Source organism: Microcebus murinus, chromosome 19 (assembly GCF_040939455.1).
Source record: "Microcebus murinus isolate Inina chromosome 19, M.murinus_Inina_mat1.0, whole genome shotgun sequence".
NCBI classification, from domain to species: Eukaryota; Metazoa; Chordata; class Mammalia; order Primates; family Cheirogaleidae; genus Microcebus; species Microcebus murinus.
Genome location: NC_134122.1, coordinates 8,684,667 through 8,704,466, shown reverse-complemented (window position 1 = coordinate 8,704,466; position 19,800 = coordinate 8,684,667). Strand labels below are relative to the sequence as shown.

At 44.9% G+C, this 19,800-nt stretch overlaps 1 protein-coding gene across 2 annotated transcripts in view; it reads right to left on the bottom strand.

The window, feature by feature from the left end:
* CLEC16A (C-type lectin domain containing 16A) overlaps window positions 1-19,800 on the bottom strand; it is a 201,214-nt gene that overhangs the window by 176,390 nt on the left and 5,024 nt on the right. For both annotated transcript variants that reach the window (XR_012913481.1, XM_075995101.1), the window contains exons 2-5: window positions 12,544-12,672; window positions 8,633-8,766; window positions 2,544-2,692; window positions 1,133-1,238 (exon numbers count right to left, since the gene is read on the bottom strand). Coding sequence is in view for 1 of the 2 variants with exons in the window: in XM_075995101.1 (XP_075851216.1) it covers window positions 1,133-1,238; window positions 2,544-2,692; window positions 8,633-8,766; window positions 12,544-12,672 (518 nt within the window). In the remaining variant the exon portion in view is untranslated. The remainder of the gene's footprint in view (window positions 1-1,132; window positions 1,239-2,543; window positions 2,693-8,632; window positions 8,767-12,543; window positions 12,673-19,800) is intronic.

The window sequence follows — 19,800 nt, the reverse complement described above, 5'->3', positions numbered from 1 at the left end:
CCAGCGTGTGACCTGGGCGCCTGGGCCTCAACCCCAGAGGGGGCGGCTGCCTCTCTGTGTCAGCTGACCCCTGCCCTGTAAGAACACAGGCCCGGAATAGCGGAATTTACATCTTAAAGTCAGAAATCCAATTGTCACACAAGATCTCCCAATTTTGAAATATTAGCAATCTAGATTATCACACAAGATCTCCCAATTTTTAAATATTGGCAGCTATATATTTTTTTAAATATATAGCTAAGCCAATTAAAATATGTGTGAGGGCTGGATCCGGCCCCCGGGCCCTCAGTTTGCGACCTGTGGGTGGGTCCAGTCGGGCTCTCAGCAAGGCTCTTTAATGTAAGCCCAGGACTAGGCTGGAGGGAGTGCCTGAGGACCCCTCCCCCATTAGGGTCATCTCAAGTAATAACATCTTGACTGGTGAAAATCAAAGCCCTCCAATCCCTGAGAAAATGGGGTCCCAGCTCCAGTGTGGTGACTACCGGAGAAATAAGCCGGGCCTCAGGCAGAGAAATTCCAAGGCATCACCTTGGAGGGGCGAGTCCAGTTCAGGAAACCTGTGGCCGGCCAGCCTTAGTGGCGGTGCAGGCATAGGGCCCTGCACTTTCTCCTGGAGGCAATCAATGTTTTGGGCATGAAGTACACGTTGCAAGAAAGGAGTTTGTTGGCACTAGGCTCTGCAGCAGGTTGGGAATACAATATTGCCCCCTGCTGTTCACAACGTGACACGCTTTTACACAATATTTAAAGTTTAAGGATAAACTTACCCCCATGTATATTTAAGTATATTTTACAAGCCAAAACGTAAAAATTTAAATCTAACATGTAAAAGACAACTTTGCTTCATCTAACTCTAACATGGCCACTTGGAATCCCATGCATGCCTCTCTCAGGGCAGCCTATTTCTGTGCAGCAGCACCGAGAAAGACTTTTATCATGCGCGGAGAAGGCAGTGGTACAAAGACTTACGTGAGGGGCCAGCTAAACGGTCGATGGCTGCAAGTCCTGCATGAGACAGGCAGCCACGGCTTAGAATAAACAAGCTCCCTAGTTGCTGTCAGAGAACTGTATGCACAGACACAGGCTGCCAAGCTAGAAATCGGCCAAGGCATGAGCTCACGAGGAAACTTACCTTTATAGACGTTCAAAGTTATGGTTCTTACAGCAATTCTAACCATGCTTTCAGGGTGGTTGAAAAATTTGATGGCTTCTGTGTACAGGGCAAAGTCATTGGTGTGCTAAAACAAAAAGTACCAAAAAGGACTTACAAATCTGTCAGCCAGGCCTGTCCCCACCCCAGCTTTCTGAATTCTAGCAGAGACTTCAGTAAAAGAAAAAAAAAGGTTGCCAATGTGAACTTTAAGTCAGTGCTTCATTCCCAGTGGACGATGTAGAACAGGGGGAGGCAAAGCCATGGAAGAAATAGAAAAGAGTCCAGGAATGTCAGACCTAGGTTCATTTCCTGTTCCACCACTTCTAAGTTATGTGATGCAATATTTCTAAGCCTCTGTTTTTTCATCTACAAAATGGGGGTAATAACATCCACTTCATGGTTGCTACGATTAAAATAGATCATTTCTAGTCCGTGCTTGCTTCAGCACCTGACACCTAAGAAGTATTCAATGTGACACAATTCTGACCAGTGAGATATGACAGGAAATCTGGTGGGAGGCTTCTGGGAAAGGGTTTTTGGAAGTTAAAAGGTGACACAAAAAGGGAAGTGGTCTCATCAGGCATTTCAGCAGTGGCACTTGAGTATGTGACGTTTGGAGCTGCTGCAGCCAACCTGTGACCATGAGGGGTTGAACCCAAGGACAATGCCCATTGTATGGTCAGCAGAACAGGAAGACAGAAAAGCCTGGGTCCTTGCTCATGTGGTTGAGCCACCGGATAAACAAGCCCCAGCATAGCCAGTGTCTGTACTTTTTTGGTATGTGAGATAAACTGACCTCATTGTTCAAGCTTCTTTTAATTGTGAGAGCAACTGTAATTCATTTATTTAAGTCACTAATAATTTTCCCAAGGAATGCCAGGGACATTAGCTTGTAAAGAATAGCAATATCTGTGATTTTAGGGAGCCAGGTACATACTAGATGCTTTGAAAACATCATCTCATTTAATCTAACCTCTGAAAACCCTACAAGGTATATATTCTTATCCCCATTTCTCAGATGAGGAAACTGAGGCTCAGACAGGAACTGGGACTTCCCTAAGGTCACACAGCAGGAAAGTGGCAAAGCCAGGCCTGACTGAAATTCCTGTTTTTCCCACAGAGCAACACAACCCCAAGACAACTTCTAGGCACTTCTCCTTTCTGCCAAGTATAATGCTCTTAGCATAAATTGAATTTTACATTAAAAATAGAAAGGCGACTTGCTTAATTAAAACAAAATGTTTCTAAAGCATGCCAAAGTCAAACAGTGTCTGTGAAAAGTGACAGTGGGTTTGTAAGTGCTTTGTAAACAGACACAAGACCACCCAGATGGCCCTGCTACCACTGGTTTAGCTTCACCCCCAAATGTGCCCCTCTGGCAGTTACTCACCTCATTATAAAAAAAATGAACAGTGTGGTTGTTGAGTTTTAACGAAAGCGTTTTCAAGAATGATATATAATATGCCATAATCTCCTCGTCGGAAAAGTCAAATTTATGGACGATGATTGAATTTACATAGTTATTAGAGAGTAAATAATCTAGAGGGAGGAAAAAAAAAAAAACAAAGCAAAACAGACAGGTTAACTCATGCTGGAGGAAAGATAAGCAAAGGATGTCAGGTAACAAGCAGATGACCATGTTCATGTACTTGAATCAGTGAAGCTTCTGGGTTGATGGGATTAAACAAACTAACAGAGAGCGGCTTAACCTTTAACCAGCAAAGAAATCATGTACTATGCATAGTCACCAGAAAGTTCAAAGGCATTGCCAGAAAAAAGTCCTTCCCCTCCCTCCCACGCCAAATAGAAAAAGACACTCAAACATTTTCTTTTCATTACAACCAAAGTTTGGCAAAGAGCCAGGGGTGGGGAAGATTAGTCAGTGCCTGGGCATTCTCACAAACCACCCATGGATGAGGGTAAAAGTCACTGTGTTGTATAAAAAGCTGCCCCTTACAAATGTTTAGGTTACGTAAAAAAAGAAAAAAAATTAAAAAAAAAAAAAAAGCTGCCCCATTTTGCCATCACAAAACACATCATCATCCCTGAATGCCACAAAGAGCTACACATGTTTTTTTTTCCTTCCTTAGATAGCAACATGATTTCATAAAGGTCACTTTATGCTGCACCCCTATAACAGGCCTGGCACCAGGCTGAGCACTCTACATTATGATCATCTTTCATTTTGCAGATGAGCAAAAACAGCTGGGAGAAGTCAATTAACTTGCCTAAGGACACAGAGACAGTAAGTCACGGAGAAGGGATTCAAACTCAGGTCTAACGTCACAGCTTGTGTTTGTCATGTACTAACAGGGGCCTACAATGGAAACTGGGTGATGAGCAACTGGAGAACGGTCCCCACTCCCCAGCTCCCAGCCTCCAGCCCTGCCGAAATGCAGACCCAGCATGACGAGAGCTTCTGACTGTGGAAGAGAGGCTGGAAGCCACAGATTTTCATGCTGCATCTCCAGATCTTAAAATGCTCGCCACTGAATAAACTAGTTTTTGAAGCTGTGCTGGCCAGCAAGAGCAAAGCTATTGGCAGCTGCAGCCTGTGGCCTGCAATCGTTAGTCTTGGTGTTGACCCCTTGCTGGGCACGTTCCCCTCTGAGTTCTCACCAGCCACCCTGCAAAGCAGGCACGGCGGTCCCACTGTCTGCCCTTTGGGCTGCTGGTGTACACCAGATTACCTGCCTCCCCACAGACAGTTAAAGCAGAACATGATCGACACCTGCACTACAGGTGAGGCAGCAGGGTGGCATGGTTCAGGGCTTCGCTACTCAAAGTCTAGTCCTCAGACTGGCAGCACAGCATCCCCTGGAGCTTATCAGAATCGCAGCATCTTGGGCCCCACCCTGACCTAGGCAGAGTCAGGTCTGTATGTTAATAAGCCTGCAGGCTCCCCAGGCATGCTGGTGTTCGGGAGGCACTGGGTTCTAATGTGGACTTGGACCCCCTGCCTGCGTCCACATCTCACCTCTGCCACTTCCTAGCTGGGTGACCCTGGGCAAGCTGCTGACCCTGCCCACTCCCCAGTTTCCTTGTCTAGAAAACAGAATAGCAGTCAGTACCTTCTTCGCAGGGCTGTGGTAAGGACTAAAGGAGACAATGCACAAAAAGCACTCAGGACAGTATGGGGCACAAAGTAAGCACTCCATGATGTTGGCTGCCATTATTCTTATTACTATTTCTGGACATTCAGAATCTCAACTACCACATTCCCAGGACTGAACACAGTTGCTCTTGGGTAAGTAGGAAATTAACCATTAAGTTGCTGGGAGCCAACGAGGTACCTAACTTAGGTCAAAGTATTCTTTGAGACAGAATCTCACTCTGTCACCTGAGCCAGAGTGCAGTAGCATCATCATAGCTCACTGCAACCTCAAACTCCTGACCTCAAGCAATCCTCCTCTTCAGCCTGTCAGAGTGCTAGGATTACATGCATGAGCCACCATACCCGGCCAATCAAAGTATTATTGAAGTACATTTAGAATCACCAAAAACAACACAAGGAGCTATCTAGGAGCTCAGGACAGTGATAAGCCATGGCATGGGCCCATGAAAGGGTCCTCCTTGGAGGCTGGTTCTCTGGGAAAGCCACTGTGCATGTCCTGAGCAGGCATGGCAGACAGGCATGTGGTCTGCAGTCTTAGAAGAATGGTTTTCAAAATTCTCCTGATTATAATAATTCGTGAGGCAGCTCCTGGGGCCTGTTCCAAGGGAAGAGTCAGTGGGTTTGGAATGGGGTCCTAAAAGTTTCAATGTTTTTAAAAATGAGGTTACATATATCACAAGCCCTAAGTGCATAGTGTGATATACGTGGAAATATACATACTCACTTGAAGTACATATGTATGTACTTCATGTACATATGTATCTTTTCATATACATACATATACCTCACAAACATTTGCACAGCCTGTGTCAGCACCGCCCAGCTCAGACCTGTGGCCTTCCCAGCTCTCTAGAGGGCTCCTCACACCCCTGCCCACTCAGTACCGCCTGCCCCAACGGCAACCCTATTCTGACTTCTATCACCATAGACCCGTTTTGCCTGCTCTTGAACTTCACAGTACGATGTGCCCTGGGTCTGGACTCTCTTGCTCATCCCCACTCTGAGGGTAATCCATGTCACTCCACGTATAATGGTAGCAATATATATTTTTTTCTTTTCTTTTCTTTTTTTTGCTATATAGTACTTCATTCTCTAAATAGTCTACAATGTATTTATCTACCTAGAATCTAGCTTGAAACACGCATCCCAGGTGATTCTGATACCGGGAGCACTTCTTTCTCATTTTGTGTCATTCTGGCTGTGGCTAGGGGCAAGTGGGGAGGGGCGGTGGGCTGGCAGGAGAAGGGACTGTTGGGACGTCTTGTTGAGCCCTGTTGTGACTGGTTAGTGGCTTCCGGGCCACCAGCAGCACAGACGCCTATGCTAGGTGCTTCAGATGTGCAACAGTGGGTCTCTCGGCTGCAACCTCTGGAGCTGGGACAGCCACAGGCTCCATCTACTCCCCAGCAGGGACTTTTCCAGGGCCTCCAAGAGATTACTCCGTGGGTGGCAGGGGACCACATGGGGGCAGTGGCAGTGCCTCTATTATTGAGCTGGGATTTTTCTGCTACCCCCTCACTGTGTGGCTGACTTTCTGTGGTGTCCTTTTCTAATAAACCCGGGAGTCTGTAAGTAATCTCAGTCTCTCGGGACGCTATCACTTAGGTCACCAAAACCAACAGGCAACAGGTGCATTTGTGAAATAGCTGCTTGTAATAATGAAAAACTGGAAACCACCTAAATGCCCACGGTCAGGTTAAATAGATTATGGCACAGCAAGATACAGCTCTTGAGCCCAGTCAGGCAGGGTTATGTGAAGGGACAATGAGAAGATGAGAGGATTGGGGGGGGGGAGCAAACAGCAAAATGATTTGTGTACAATGAACTATTTGGGGGAGATTCTATGGAAACTTGACTTTCTGTATTTTCCTAATGCTTGGCTTATTGTTGCTTTACAATAATGACATTTTCTTTCCATGATGAGAAAATAAAAATTAAAACAAAGGTCATCTATCCTCCTCACTCCTTGCAAATCCAAGTTCTGTAAACAAGCCATGATTCCTGCTCTTTCTGCAGGGCTTATAAGGCACCCTAGTGAACTGTCTGTGAAGCAAGGGACATCTGCCCGGGTTTCTCACAGTGGGGAAACCCTTTTTGGTCCCAGTATAAGAAAGGCCACGCATGCTGCATGATCAGCCATGCATGCTGTATGATCTTGCTTATATGTAGGATCTAAAATAGTCAGACTCATAGAAGCAGAGGGTAGTGGTGGTCACCAGGGGCTGGAGGAAGGGGAAACAGGGAGACATTGGTCAAAGTTTTAGTTTCACAAGATCAATACATTCTGGAGATCCAATGTACAGCACGGTGACTGCAGCCAACAATACTGTATTATATACTTAAAATTGTCTGAGAAAGTAGATCCCAAGTATTTCCACTCCACACACAAAAGGTAACTGCGTGAGGTGACAGATATGTTAATTATTTGATTGTGGTGATTATTTCACCATGTATATGTAAAACAAATCATCAAGTTGTACACCTTAAAATATACACAAAAGAGAAAAGCCATGCAAATGCAAAAGAGAAAAGCCATGCAAATTCAGAGAAACTCTTAAAAAGCCAGAATTCTGACTGTCCCAAGCCCCATCTTTAGTCCAGCAGCCCTGTGCCTAGCTGGGCTCGGAGAGGGTCACCAGAGAAGAGCCACTGAGGGGCTGCAGTGACAGCACCGACACCATGGGCGCATCACACCTGCCAGGCCCCAAGCTAAGCTCTGCACACCTGCTCTCAAGCCCTCTATCCCCAGCTACTACTATCTCCGCTTGACACAAGCAGGGAGCGTGGACCTGCTTCAGTCTTGCTAGGGACCTGGTGCAGTCTGAGTCCAGGGCCTGCGCCCCTGAGCTGGGGCTTACCCTCTCAGAGTTTCCAGAAACCACACTTCTTTCAGATCCAGCAAAACAGGAATTAGTATCAAGGGAAACCACGTAGGGAGACAGGAGTCAGCCCGCATTTCTCAAGTGTGGTCTGTAAGGCATCTCCAAGGCAGCAGCACCACCTGGTGGCCACTGCCAAGAGAGCCACCACTCAGCAGCTCCTTACTCTCCTCCTCACCTGGAGGGATGCCCCATCTCTACCTCCTTCCACACACTGAACACATTTTTCAAACCTGTCCAGGAGACCTAGAGCTTGCCTCTGATACAGACATTTAGCCGCTGGCCTCTCCCCTACTTCCTGTGGGCAGGATCCGAGGCTTAGCATAGTCATCTTGGAATAATAAAGCTAGTGGTTAAGCACAGAGGATTAGGAGCTAAACCTGAGTTTCCCAACTTCGGTGCTGTTGACACGAAGGGCTGGATAACTCTTTGTTGGGGGGTCCTGTCGGTGCACTGTGGAATGTGTAGTAGAACCCTTAGCCTCTATCCCCTAATGCCAGTAGCAACCCCAAGGATGTCTCTAGACATTGTCTAATGTCCCCTAGGGGCACAAGCACCCCTGGTTGAGGACCCCTGAGCTAACTCACCTGGAATGAAACCCTTTCTCTATTCTGGCCTTGTCACCTTGGTCCAGTGACCCACACTTTCTTGGTGTTAAAATGAGGACACCAACAGCACCTGCCTCTCAGGGCTGCTTGTTACAGATAAAGAAAAACCAGGGCTTAGTGAGGCAGGTATTATAATAAGCTCAGGGTCACACACTACTAGTCGTGCAGCAGGACTGCAGCAGGAGAGGCAGGGGCCAAAGCCCACATCCTTGCACGCTCTTTGGTTAAGTTCTTCCTCACCCTGCTTCTTCTAATACTTATTCCATGAGCTGATTATTCAGTAACCCCAACCCTTTAATATCAAATCATGAAGGAGAAATGCAAACACCCTAGAATCGTTCAGCAGAGAACCCTCTCTTAGCTCTCACAGTACCCCACCACACAGAGATAAACACAGTGTTAGGGACTGAGTTGTGTCTGCCCCCAATTCATATGTTGAAGTCCTAACCCTCACTGCAGCTACATTTGGAGACAGGGTCTTTAGGGAGGTAATTACAGTTAAATGAGGTCATAAGGGTAGGAGCCCTTATCTGATAGGACTGGTGTCCCTATAAGGAGAGGAGACACTAGGCATCTCTCTGTCTCTTTCTACTCATGCACAGACGAGAGGTCACACGCAGCAAGAAGGTGGCCATCTGCAAGCCACGAAGAGCCCTCACCAGAATCCAACCCTGGTGGCACCTTGATCTTGGACTTCTACCCCCCAGAACTATGAGAAAACAAATTTCTGTTGTTTAAGCCACCTAGTCTGTAGTATTTGCTAGGGCATCCCAAGCAAACTAATACCCACAGTAAGCAGAGACATACAAAAATCACACCACACTACACTCCGCTCATGTGCAGTGGTACAGAGGCAAACATCGAGGAATGTCCTTACAAAGTGAGGTCTCATGACTGATGTTCTCAAAGAGGATGTTCAAGGTCTGCAGCAGCTGAACACACACGTAACGGCCCGATTTCTGCCGCAGGATGTTCAAGAAGAAAACAAACATATTCTTCTCCAGGAAGAAGCTGGGGAGAGAACGGGAAAGGGTTGATGGTTTGCTTCCACATGTGGAAATTGAAATCAGTCTCTCCTTACATGCATACACCCGCCTCCAACCAAAGGCACCCGCGGATGCCAGATCGCACCACCCACACGGCCTCAGCTTCCACGCCATCCAGTTCCCAAAAGGCCATCTTCCATCATGGCTAACATGCAACCCCTCAACTCTCTTCCCGGAATGTGAGGGCAGTGCCGATTCCAGGAAGCAGTGAAGCAGATTTCTGACAGCAGACCAAATGGTCACACAGTAATCTATGCTTGTAAACCCAACAAGCTGCATTTTCCACTGAATATTTTGTATCCTTAGTTTCCCTTACTAATAAGCCTCTTTCCTTTGCTCTTCGAATCTTTGAGTGTTAAGAAAAACGACAACTGGAATTCCCTGCAAAGGGATAAGATAATGCTGAATATTAATAGTTTTGGTCCCCAAACTGTCAAGTTTGTAGTTTTCCTATCTAGGGGAAAGAACTGGAAAGAAATACACAGGTGCTGATGTGGTAAGGAAACCCCAGCCACTCCCGAAGTCTGCTTCTGCCTTTCTTGTTCTGGACAGCACACTTGTCTGCACACAGCCTGGGGGCACTGGCTTTGGGGGTACACATTAGCTCTTTTAGTCTTGAAAAGGAAGGAAATAGAACCCCCTAATGCCGTTTTTTAAAGGAAGAAAATGATGTTTCTGTTTATGTGTTCTCTGCAGTCAAGCTAAAACGAGATAATCTCTTATTCGGGATACTCAGAAGAAATCCCTGGGACCGGGCATGGTGGCTCCCAATGGTAATCCTAGCATGATGGCTTGAGGTCAGGAGTTCAAGACCAGCCTGAGCAAGAGCAAGACCCTGTTGCTACAAAAAATAGAAAAAAATCAGCCATGCATTGTGGCACATGCCTGTAATCCCAGCTACATGGGAGGCTGAGGCAGGAGGATCACTAGAGCCCAGGAGCTTGAGGTTGCAGTGAACTATGATAAGGCCACCACACTCTAGCCCGGGCGACAAAGCGAGACTCTGTCTCAAAAATAAAAGAAGAAGAAGACGATGATACAATCCCCGAAGTCACGCATGCCTGCTGCTTGACTTGGTTTTGGGGCCTCGTCTATCATTGCCACGGAGGTGGGGTCACGGGCCTGGCATTGCTCAGTGCTGCATAATTCCTCTTTGAATATATGAAAGCATAAATGAATAGGACCTAAAAAAGACCCCTAAAATCTTTCTGACTCTGAGAGCCTATCTGCCTATGAACACCATTCACAGTGACCTCCAGAGTATTTCTGTCATTTGGCCTATTTTGTCTGCCTTCGCTTCAGCTTGTAAACGTCAGTGACTCCCAAGTGCCACCAACAAACTCACTGCTGCACAGTGACCGACTTGGGAACTTGTTAAATTGTCTATACCTAGGAATTTGCCCCAGGGATTGATTCAGTATCTCCAGTGTAAAATCCACACGCCGCAATCTTTAAAAACTCTCTAGGGGAGAAGAGCAAGAAAAACTTAGAAAAAAGGTTGATTCTAGGACTGGGCAGAGAAAATATAAGAAGAGCCTGGAGCATCTTATAATACCAAGAAGTAAGGAAATGCTCAAAAGGACCAAAGTTTGTCAAAGGGACACAAGGATCAACCTGAAAGAGCTTCCCCAATAGCCAAAGCCAAAGCAATTTGAGGATCAAAATAAATAACACAGTATTGGATTATAATCCAAAGTATAAAATAAATATCCATGAGTCCATATCAATAAATATAAATGATTGCAAAAATACAATAAATAGGAGAAAAGATACAAATCTTGCATGTAGAAGAATTTCAAATAATAATATATGTACTCCTGGCTTCTGGAAGGTAGAGCCTAATTCCCACTCCCTCATCTTGAAAAGTTGGGCTAGACTTAGTCACTGTCTTCTAGGGAATAGCACAGGGAAGGTGGAAAGAGTAACTCTATAGGACAGAAACCTGGCAGACACCACCTTTACTGGGTGATGAAGGTTAACAGCACCAGGGATGCCACATGGACACCAAGCATGCCCTGCCACTGATGGCATGAGAGGGGAACTTCCCCTTTCCAGCAATCTCCCTGTAGCCCCCAATTTAGTCAGGAGAAAAACATCAGACAAATCCAGACTGGGGGACCGGAGAAGTGGCTAGCATTCCTGAAAACCGTCACAGACCAGAGAAGACTGGCGAGACGTGATGGCTAACTGCACTGTTGGAGCTTATATGTGATCCTGGGGCAGAAAGAGGATGTTAATGAAAAAACTGGCAACATCCAAACCAAGGCTGGAGTTTACTTAATAGTAATGTGCCAACGTCAGTTTCTTATTTTTGATAAATGCACCCCAGTAATGTAAGATATTAATATTTATAACACGGGAAACTAGGCGAAGGGCATATGGGAACTTTCTATACTATCTTTGCAACTTTTCTGTAATCTAAAATTATTCTAAAATTATAAGATTTATTAAAAACAAAATTTTCTTGGGGAATCCATTGGGCAGCTATTTAAGAATCAGAGGGACTCTAAGAGCTCAGGAGTTTTTTCTAAGATTACAGATGGACTAAGTCCATTCTAGTAAAGGGGACACAGTTTCTAATCTTTGACTCAAGGGTCTTTCTCATTTTCAAAAACAGATTTGAACATACAAATAAATAAATTCCTCATGGATCCTTAAAGGAAGCTAGTCCCATTTATGAGCAACATCTTCCTTTACTACTCACGTGTTTTCCTTTGGGGATCATAGCCAGTGTTCACAGGTTTGCATTTTAAGGAGTTTGCATTTTCCACAATTGGTTTATTAGATAACCTAACTGATGAAAACATAGAGCTATCATGAAAATCAATTCAGGATATCTAATAAGAAGCCAGGGTAGAAATGGAACACCTTTACTTTTTAAAAATGAGTTTTAAAAGTGGCCTCAATATTTATAATTGAGAATATAGACACATATGAAACCTGTGTTTGGTGGTTGTTATAACCCAATCCCAAACCCTCCTGCACTGAGATGGCAACACAGGTCTATCAGGGAGGCAGCTCATGGCTCTATGGCCTTTGCTTTTCAACCGTCCAGTAGACACCTGTCTTATCACTTGCTGTCATTTATTGAGTGCCTACTCTGTATCAGGCACCAGATAGGGAATTTTTTTCTCTCCCCCTTAAAGATGAGGAAACTGAGGCTCAGGCAGATAAAGAGCCTAAGACTGCTCATCTAGGAAGTCTGAGAATGCGGGAAACCACTCATGGACTTTGGATGTCGGCCACTGTTTCACTGCTTACCAGCCTTGTGACCTTGAGTAAAAATGGGGACACCAACAGGGTTTGCCCCTGGGGCAGGTGGGAGACTTAACTGAATTGTCTCAAGAGCTCAGCACTGTGCCTGGCCATCAGTAAACACAGTAACTGGGGACCCTCAGTGACTCCCCAAGGGCAAGGTCCTGTCTGTTCACAGAGAATCTAACCACCCAGGACATTTTCTACTTCCTTTGGGGAAATAATCAGACACTACTTATACGAAAATTATCCATGACATTTCAGATTTTTCTGGAGAAACTAATTTCCATAACTTCCCCATTTTGGGCTTGCATTTCTACAGTGTCTCAAGGACATTTTTTGCAGATAGATAGATAGAGACAGATATCTGGGCAAGACCAAATTAACGTCAAATCCTGACATCATCAGGAATGACTCATAGTATACATTTAGAAAAACATTCAAAGGAAGAAGAAATGAAAAACAAAGAATCATTAGAAACCCTTACTCAAATACAGAGCTGTCATTTTGATCGCCCCAGATCAGGATCTCGGTGATGGAACGGATGGTCTCCACTAGCAGGTTCCGGTTCTGTTCTGTGACTGTGGTGTTTTTGGTCAAAACATGGTACAGATACCTTAGAGGAAGGAGAGAACAAGAAATTAAAGATTACCAACTGAAATGAAAGTCAAGCTCAATGACCATTAGCAACCTTTTGGGGACAACACAGTAGCACTTTTTCAGTTAGCGCAATTTCCCATTCAGATTACACATAACTCACCACCCAAGAAAAATGGCAGACAATGCTTTGGAGCATTAAACAACCAGGGATACACCAAACTGAGTCGAGAGAATTATCAAACCCTCAAAGAGGGCCGTTCTCAAACATTAGTGTGCAAGAGAACCGCCTGCAAGCTGGATAAAGTTGGGGTTACCAGAGCCCCTCACACATTCAGATTCAGCAGGACTGAGGGAAGAACAGGCATCAGCCTGTTTCATGTGCTCCCCGGGGATTCTGATGCCAATGGAACGAATGGAGACATCTGGCTCAGGGCCAAATGCCTACCCAGAACCCACTGCTGAGATTTAGAGATGAAGCCATAGTAGGGAGGGTGGGTCCCAAAGCCAGTGGCTGAGACAAAAAATATGTGCCATCTAGATCCCCCCGTGAAGTGCTATATGCCCATGAGAACGTATGGCTCAAATGAAGTGGGTGGTTTTCAGTCCAGGGCAACTGTCTTATTTGCTAAGAACAGATTGTTAAAGTCAGAGTTAAATGGCCTAGAGGGGCCAAGATACCATACTTCACCCATCCAAAGGCCTGGAAGCCAGCCATTGGGATAGAGACAGGAAAATTACAGTCCAATCCTCAAGACCTCTGTTGGTAGTAGGGGGGACCAAAAGTATCACTGAAGCCAGTCCTGAGTAGGGCAGGGACCAGCAGCCTGGCTGGATGCCTTGAGAGTGCCACCTGACACAGCTTTTAAGACACTCCTCCAGGGCCCACAGATCCAGGTAACTTCTGCCAAGGGAGCCGCAGGCTTAGAAAGGAAAAGAAGACACCCAAGAGGAAATGACTCAGGAAAAGTCACCTCCTGATTTTGTTTATGTCCATCTTCAGTTTTGGTGAGGGAGAAGGGCTAGTGAGAGCAAGGCAGGGAAAGATGAGATGGAATCCTTCCATCTATAATCTCTACAAACGGGTGAGATATAAAGAGGTAGAACGGTGCAGAGGGAACAAGAAGGAGCAAACTGCTGCTTTAGGGGGCTGGGGCTTAGCTAATACTGTTGCTGTCTATTTTAAAGACAATATAATCAAGCATTTAATTAATTTAACTCATCAGAAATGGCACGCAATTTTTAACATGCAATAGCTAGAACATCCCTCCAAATACATAAATCCTCCGCCATTTGTGTCCAAATCTATGGACAGGGCCAAATGTAGAAGCACGAGGCCAGTTGCCCTCTGTGATACAGTAACTCTACAGCACTTGAGTCATGCTGGGATGAATTGCAGGGGGACCCACTCATAAATCTGTGTGTCTTCATCTTGCCTCTAGTACATCTTCCCCAAAATACTCAAGGGCAGAGTTTTTCATATTGGGGTTCACAAGCCTCCTGCATTAGAATCACCTGTTGCTCCCTATCCCACATCCTGACGTTTAGGTGCAGGGCCCCAATCCCACTGAAGTTTGACAGCCACTGCACCATGCCAGCTGTGGCTATCGGTGACATTCTCCATGCAGTCCACAGGATGCCTGACACCCTCCAGGGACAAGGCATTGCTGGCAGTGTTGGGGAGGGGCAGATGCTCCCTCATTCTGGAATTTTCTTCTATGTATACAATGATATCCATTAGCATCACACTCCTGGCTCAAAGGAAGGCAGTGGCCTGGGTGAGTGGGTCTGCCCTGCAGACCTGCAACAAGGACATGAGAGTTTAAAATCTTTAGGACCAGGTCTGACTTCAATTGTCTGGGCTTTCTGCCTAGAATGTCCTTGGTACCCTCATCGAATAGCGAACTCTTACTTGTATTTCAAACCCCAGCTCAGGCATCTCTTGGTAAAGCCTTCCTTAGAGAACACTTCTCCTCCCTCACCTGACCTTGGGACTGCAGAGACCACCCTGATTTGAAATGACCTGCCTCCCTTACTAGACCTGAGTTCCTCAAGGTCAGCAGCATCATCTTATTGCTCTTGGTGACCCCAATATATTAATACTCCAAATGTCAGGTACACAGCAGGTGCTCAACACATGCTGGATGGGGCAGGGGATAGTCTTCATGAACACTGTTACATCCGAGCATCACAGACTGAACACCGCCAAGGGTCCAAGCACCACACACACAAGTGACAGCACAGAGCTGTGGTGAAGAGTTCAGGCTCTGGGTTCTGATGGACTTGGGCTTGATCCCTGGCACTGCTACTTCCTCACTGTAGTGCTGGACAAGGCACTTCACCTCTCCGCAGCTCAGATTCTACAGGATGCTGCTAACAGTTGAGGCGTCCTCGATGGGAAGTCCCAGAGGTCAATGGGATAGCACACAGAGAGTGCCAAGCACGGCACCTGCAACTGACCCTTACTCAACAGTGGCACGGTCAGCTGCTATTATTATCCTGTGGTCATTATGACGCAAGCCATTAAAATCCTCACTACATTATACAAAGACTATTCCAGGAATGTAGGAAGGAGAGATCAGGCTGGATCCAAACAGGGAAAGAGGACCTCAGGGGAGAAGCTGTGATGGGAAGGTCCACAGAAACCAGAGCAATAAGTGGAAAGCCTGGGTTATTTTCTGAAAGGCACTAGAGGGATTATTACAGACACTGGTGCTAGCATGCCAGAGTCTGAACACATCTCCATCACCTGTCATGAATAGCTGGGTAATCTTAAGCAAGTTAATTCAGCTCTATGCACCCGTTATCTCACCTATAAAATGGGAGCAGCAACAGTACCTAAATACTTTTCTACTTTCCTATTACGGTATTGTTAGGAGGAACAAATAAAAGACAGATAATTAAACTGGCAGTTACTATGTACGCTACAAGTGCTAGATACTATTATTGTTGCTTTCATTAAATAATCTCTGGGGGAAAGAAACCCCTAGTAATTGCTACAAGGCCCTTACAGCAACAATAATGAAAGGCCAAGATCGTAACACCTGAAAAGAAAATTCTAGGAGCTCCTATGTGCCTGGCTATGTGTGAAGGCTTCACATGACCTTCAGACTCACAGCAATCTGGGGATGTGTACGTTGTTACCACTGCACAAGACAAGACAGCAACTTAGGCTTGGGGAGGTTCAGTGGCCTATACAAAGCCTTGTGGCATGGTCTGAGAATTCCATCCATTCCACAGCCTCTCCCACACTGGTGCTCTTTGCTTTTTTCAGTGGAGCCATTCCGCTAGGTGTACGTTGACACTGCACTGGGATTATACAGCATGATGACTAATGAAGTTGGGTGCCTTTTCATATATGTTTACGGACCACTTAAATATCTTCTTTAGTGAGGTGCCTGTGCAAGCCTTTTGCCGATTTTTTATTAGTCTGAATGGCTTTTTATTTATTTGATGGAGTTCTTTACACATTCTGAACATAAGTCCTTTACTGGATATACATATTGCAAATATTTTCTCTGTGGCTTGCCTTTTCACTCCATACTGGTCTTTGGAAGAGCAGAGGTTCTTAACATTAATACAGACCAATTTATCAATCTTTTCTTTGGACAGTGTTTTTTTAATCAAGCTTAAGAAATTCTTACCTACCCCAAGGTCACGCAGAAATGCTGTGTGAACTAAAATAAAATCCTAAGCCCCAATTTGACTGAACAGAGCCCCCTCTTGGCCAAGGGGACCCCAGAAAAACCTTAAAACTGAAATTCCAGCCATGATAGGATGGGGGGGGGGTCAGACACACCTCAATACACCCCCTCCCTTGCTAATGACCATCAGGCTTTTTTTCCTTATGGGCTAAACAGAAACTAGTTTCATGATTTACTCCTCACTATTTGCAGTTTCAGCACTACAACGAAGCAGCATTCTTTCCTAACAGGAGCCCACCAACCATGGAGTGGTTTTAACCAGTCTACAGAATAGGCACAGTAAGGGGTTTTGTGTCCTTGCTTTACCTTTTGACATCAGAGGGACCCTAATTTTCTGAACATGGACCCCATGTTCAGGGTATAAGCTCAATTGCACTTGTATATGTTTCTCCTTTAATAAATATTCATGACTCCTTCTATAACATGTTCAATATGCATATTTGGCCACCCCACTCAGCATAAATTCCTCTTCCCATTCTCCCTCCATTAAAGCACATGTTCCTGGTTTCTGGGGAGGAGGGGCAGTTCTGCTTCCCAGCCAGGCAGAAAGGCCACCCATAGGCTGCAACCCTTTATGAGAAATAAAGCTCTCCCTTCCAAATTTATGAACCTCCTCATGTTCTTCAGTTAACAGCTGTTTTCTTCTAACAAAGTTATTGTTTTATCTTTCACATTTTGACTTGGAGTACATCTGGAACTAATTTTTGTTTATGGTGTGAGGTATTGGCCAAAATTAATTTTTTCTATATGGAGATCTAGTTGACCTAGCACCATTTACTTAAAAGGCCTTGTTTCTCTGCTACACTCCATGTCACCTTTGTCATTAATCAGGTGACACATGTGTGGGCCTCTTTAAGGCTTCTCTAGTTTCATTAATCTACTTGTCTACCCTTGTGCCAACACCATGCTAATTATTGCAGCTTTATAATATCTTGCCATGTGATAAGTCCTCCAACTTCTTTCCTTCTGTTTTCTCAATATTATATTGACTATTCTTGGCCCTTTTAATTTTCATATACGTTTAAAAATCACTTTGTCAATTTCCACAAAAATACCTGTTAAGATTTCCTTTGAAGCTGCCCTATATCTATAGCTAAATTTGGAAAGAACCATATCCATCTTCACAATAGTGACATACAGCATTTCTTTCCATGTTTACTGAATAGAGGTCTTGTATTTTTTTTGTTACTCCTGGGCACTGATGCTTTTTGATGCTATTATAAATGTTATCATTTGCAATAGTCACCTTCTAAATGTCCATTGCTGATATATAGAAATACCCACTAGATTTCAAGCTCTAAAGTGGTTACACCTGCACCTTGCTTGTCTTTTTGTCCCAAAATGCCTTAGCACACTGTTTTAGGTAATGTTTTAGGAAGAGATTCGTAATATACATTTGCTTGAATGTAATGGGGGGAAAAAGCTGAATGGATTAAAATTTAATATTTTAATGCTGCATCTAATTCCAGAGCTTTGGAAGATCAAGTAATTCAACCACTGCAGAGATGTAAACATTTTAATAACTTTCTGATTACAAATGTAACATCCATTTTAGAGAGGTTGCAAACTTTGACAACAAAAAAAGAGAAATGGCAATTGTTGCCCAGAGATGACCGCAGCTGGAGCTGTAATCTGTGTATTTCCTTGATCCTTCACCTTCGTTATGGATATTTACATAGTGGAGCTCAAGTTGCATATCTATTTGCATGCCCATCTTTTTTCCCACCTCAACTAAAATGACAGCATTTTTGTTATTGACAACTGTTTGCAAATATCTCTAATGGCTACACAGTATGTCAATGAAAGGACAAGCACAGCAGCTAGTCTTCTGAAGGGAGTGAAGATTGCTAATTGTTCCGATAATAACAATGTTGCAGATGATCATCTTTGTGTGCAAAGCGGTCCTTATCTCAGAAAAGTTTCCAAAGACAGAATGATTACTATGGACATTTAACTACAGCAAATTAAGATTTTTTTCTCTTATAATGATAAGGACTGTTACAATGATAACATTTTCTCTCAAACTCTGTGTGTGTACATTTTAATCATCAACAAGACAGCTGAAGCTTACTAAAGCCAGGCTCTGTTCCAAATGCTTCAGATGTTTTCCTTCACTTAACCCCGAGGACAACAACCCTGTGAGCTTCATCCCCGACCCCCACCCCCGACCCCGCCCTGAGAGCTGAGGCACCTGCCCGAGGCCCCATGCAGCACAGGTGGAGCCAGGATTAGAACCAGGCAATCTGACTCCAGACCTCATGATTATAACCATTCTAGTACTATAGAAATGCAAACAATGAAGTAAACAACACTTTTATTGGCCAAACATTTACATGAAATCATGAATGCCTAACATACAAGAAAACTAAATAAACAACAAACCAAAAAGGTACAAAAATATGTTTCTGATCTAAGGGAAGTCCTTACAACTGGCCCTTACTCTATTTCTTTGGCAAACAGCCAGCATTATCCTATCCCCAAAAGCAGCTCTGCAGATGTAGAGACCCTTGGACATTAGCTAACCCCAGCCTAACAGACAAGCTTGGGTTTCCAGTCCTTGGAGATGGAAAAACTCCAACCAACACACTAGAGGTTCATCACCAAGGATGATGTATATAAACAAATCCTGCCTCAACAGTCCCTGCTTTCTCAAGAGAGTCACTAATTTCACCAAGTTAAACCACTATAGTTAATGAAGCCCCGTACCCCTTGAAAATCAATACTTATGTCCATTTCACAGACAGAAATACTGTCCAAGTTCAACTTCAGGACAGCATTTTTTGAAGACGGCTTCAAGTTTTATGCCTCATACCATAATAGGATGCTCCTATTTGAAGATCCTGAAAATCATCCCCAGGCTGGAGCTTGAGAAAGGATAAGTAGACCAGTAGGAGGCTTGGGGGATTAGCAATTTACCCCTAATGCACACACACTCCAAATAACAACGTGCCAGGTATGGGAGGGAGGTGGGGGCCATAGAGCCAGTGTGTGTCTTGGGCCTTTTCAGCTCCTGGGCAGAGGCCCTCTAGACATTCTCCAGTGTGTCCCACTCTGTGTCCCATCTGGTCAGTGTCCAATCTTCTGGCCAGCAGAACAAGGAGAAGCTACACTCAGGGTGTTTGGGGGAATCAGATTAGAGGAGCAGAGAAAGGTGATCACAGGTGGCGCTTCTCCTGGTGAATCATCCCATAAAGATGTCAAACTGGGCCAGTGAGTGAGACCGGGCCTGGGATATGTGGTGAGGGTGTAGGCAGAGCTTTCAGCCCCAGAGAAAACTCACAGCTCCAGCACAGGCACTGTGACCAAACTGGTGAGAGCAAGCAGTTGTTAAGAAGAGGCTGGCCAGAACTTGCCTCTTTCATTCACCCTGCAACAAATATTTGTTGACTGCTTGCTATCTGCCAGGTCCTGTGCTGGCATCTGAAGACGCCCAGCTGAACAAG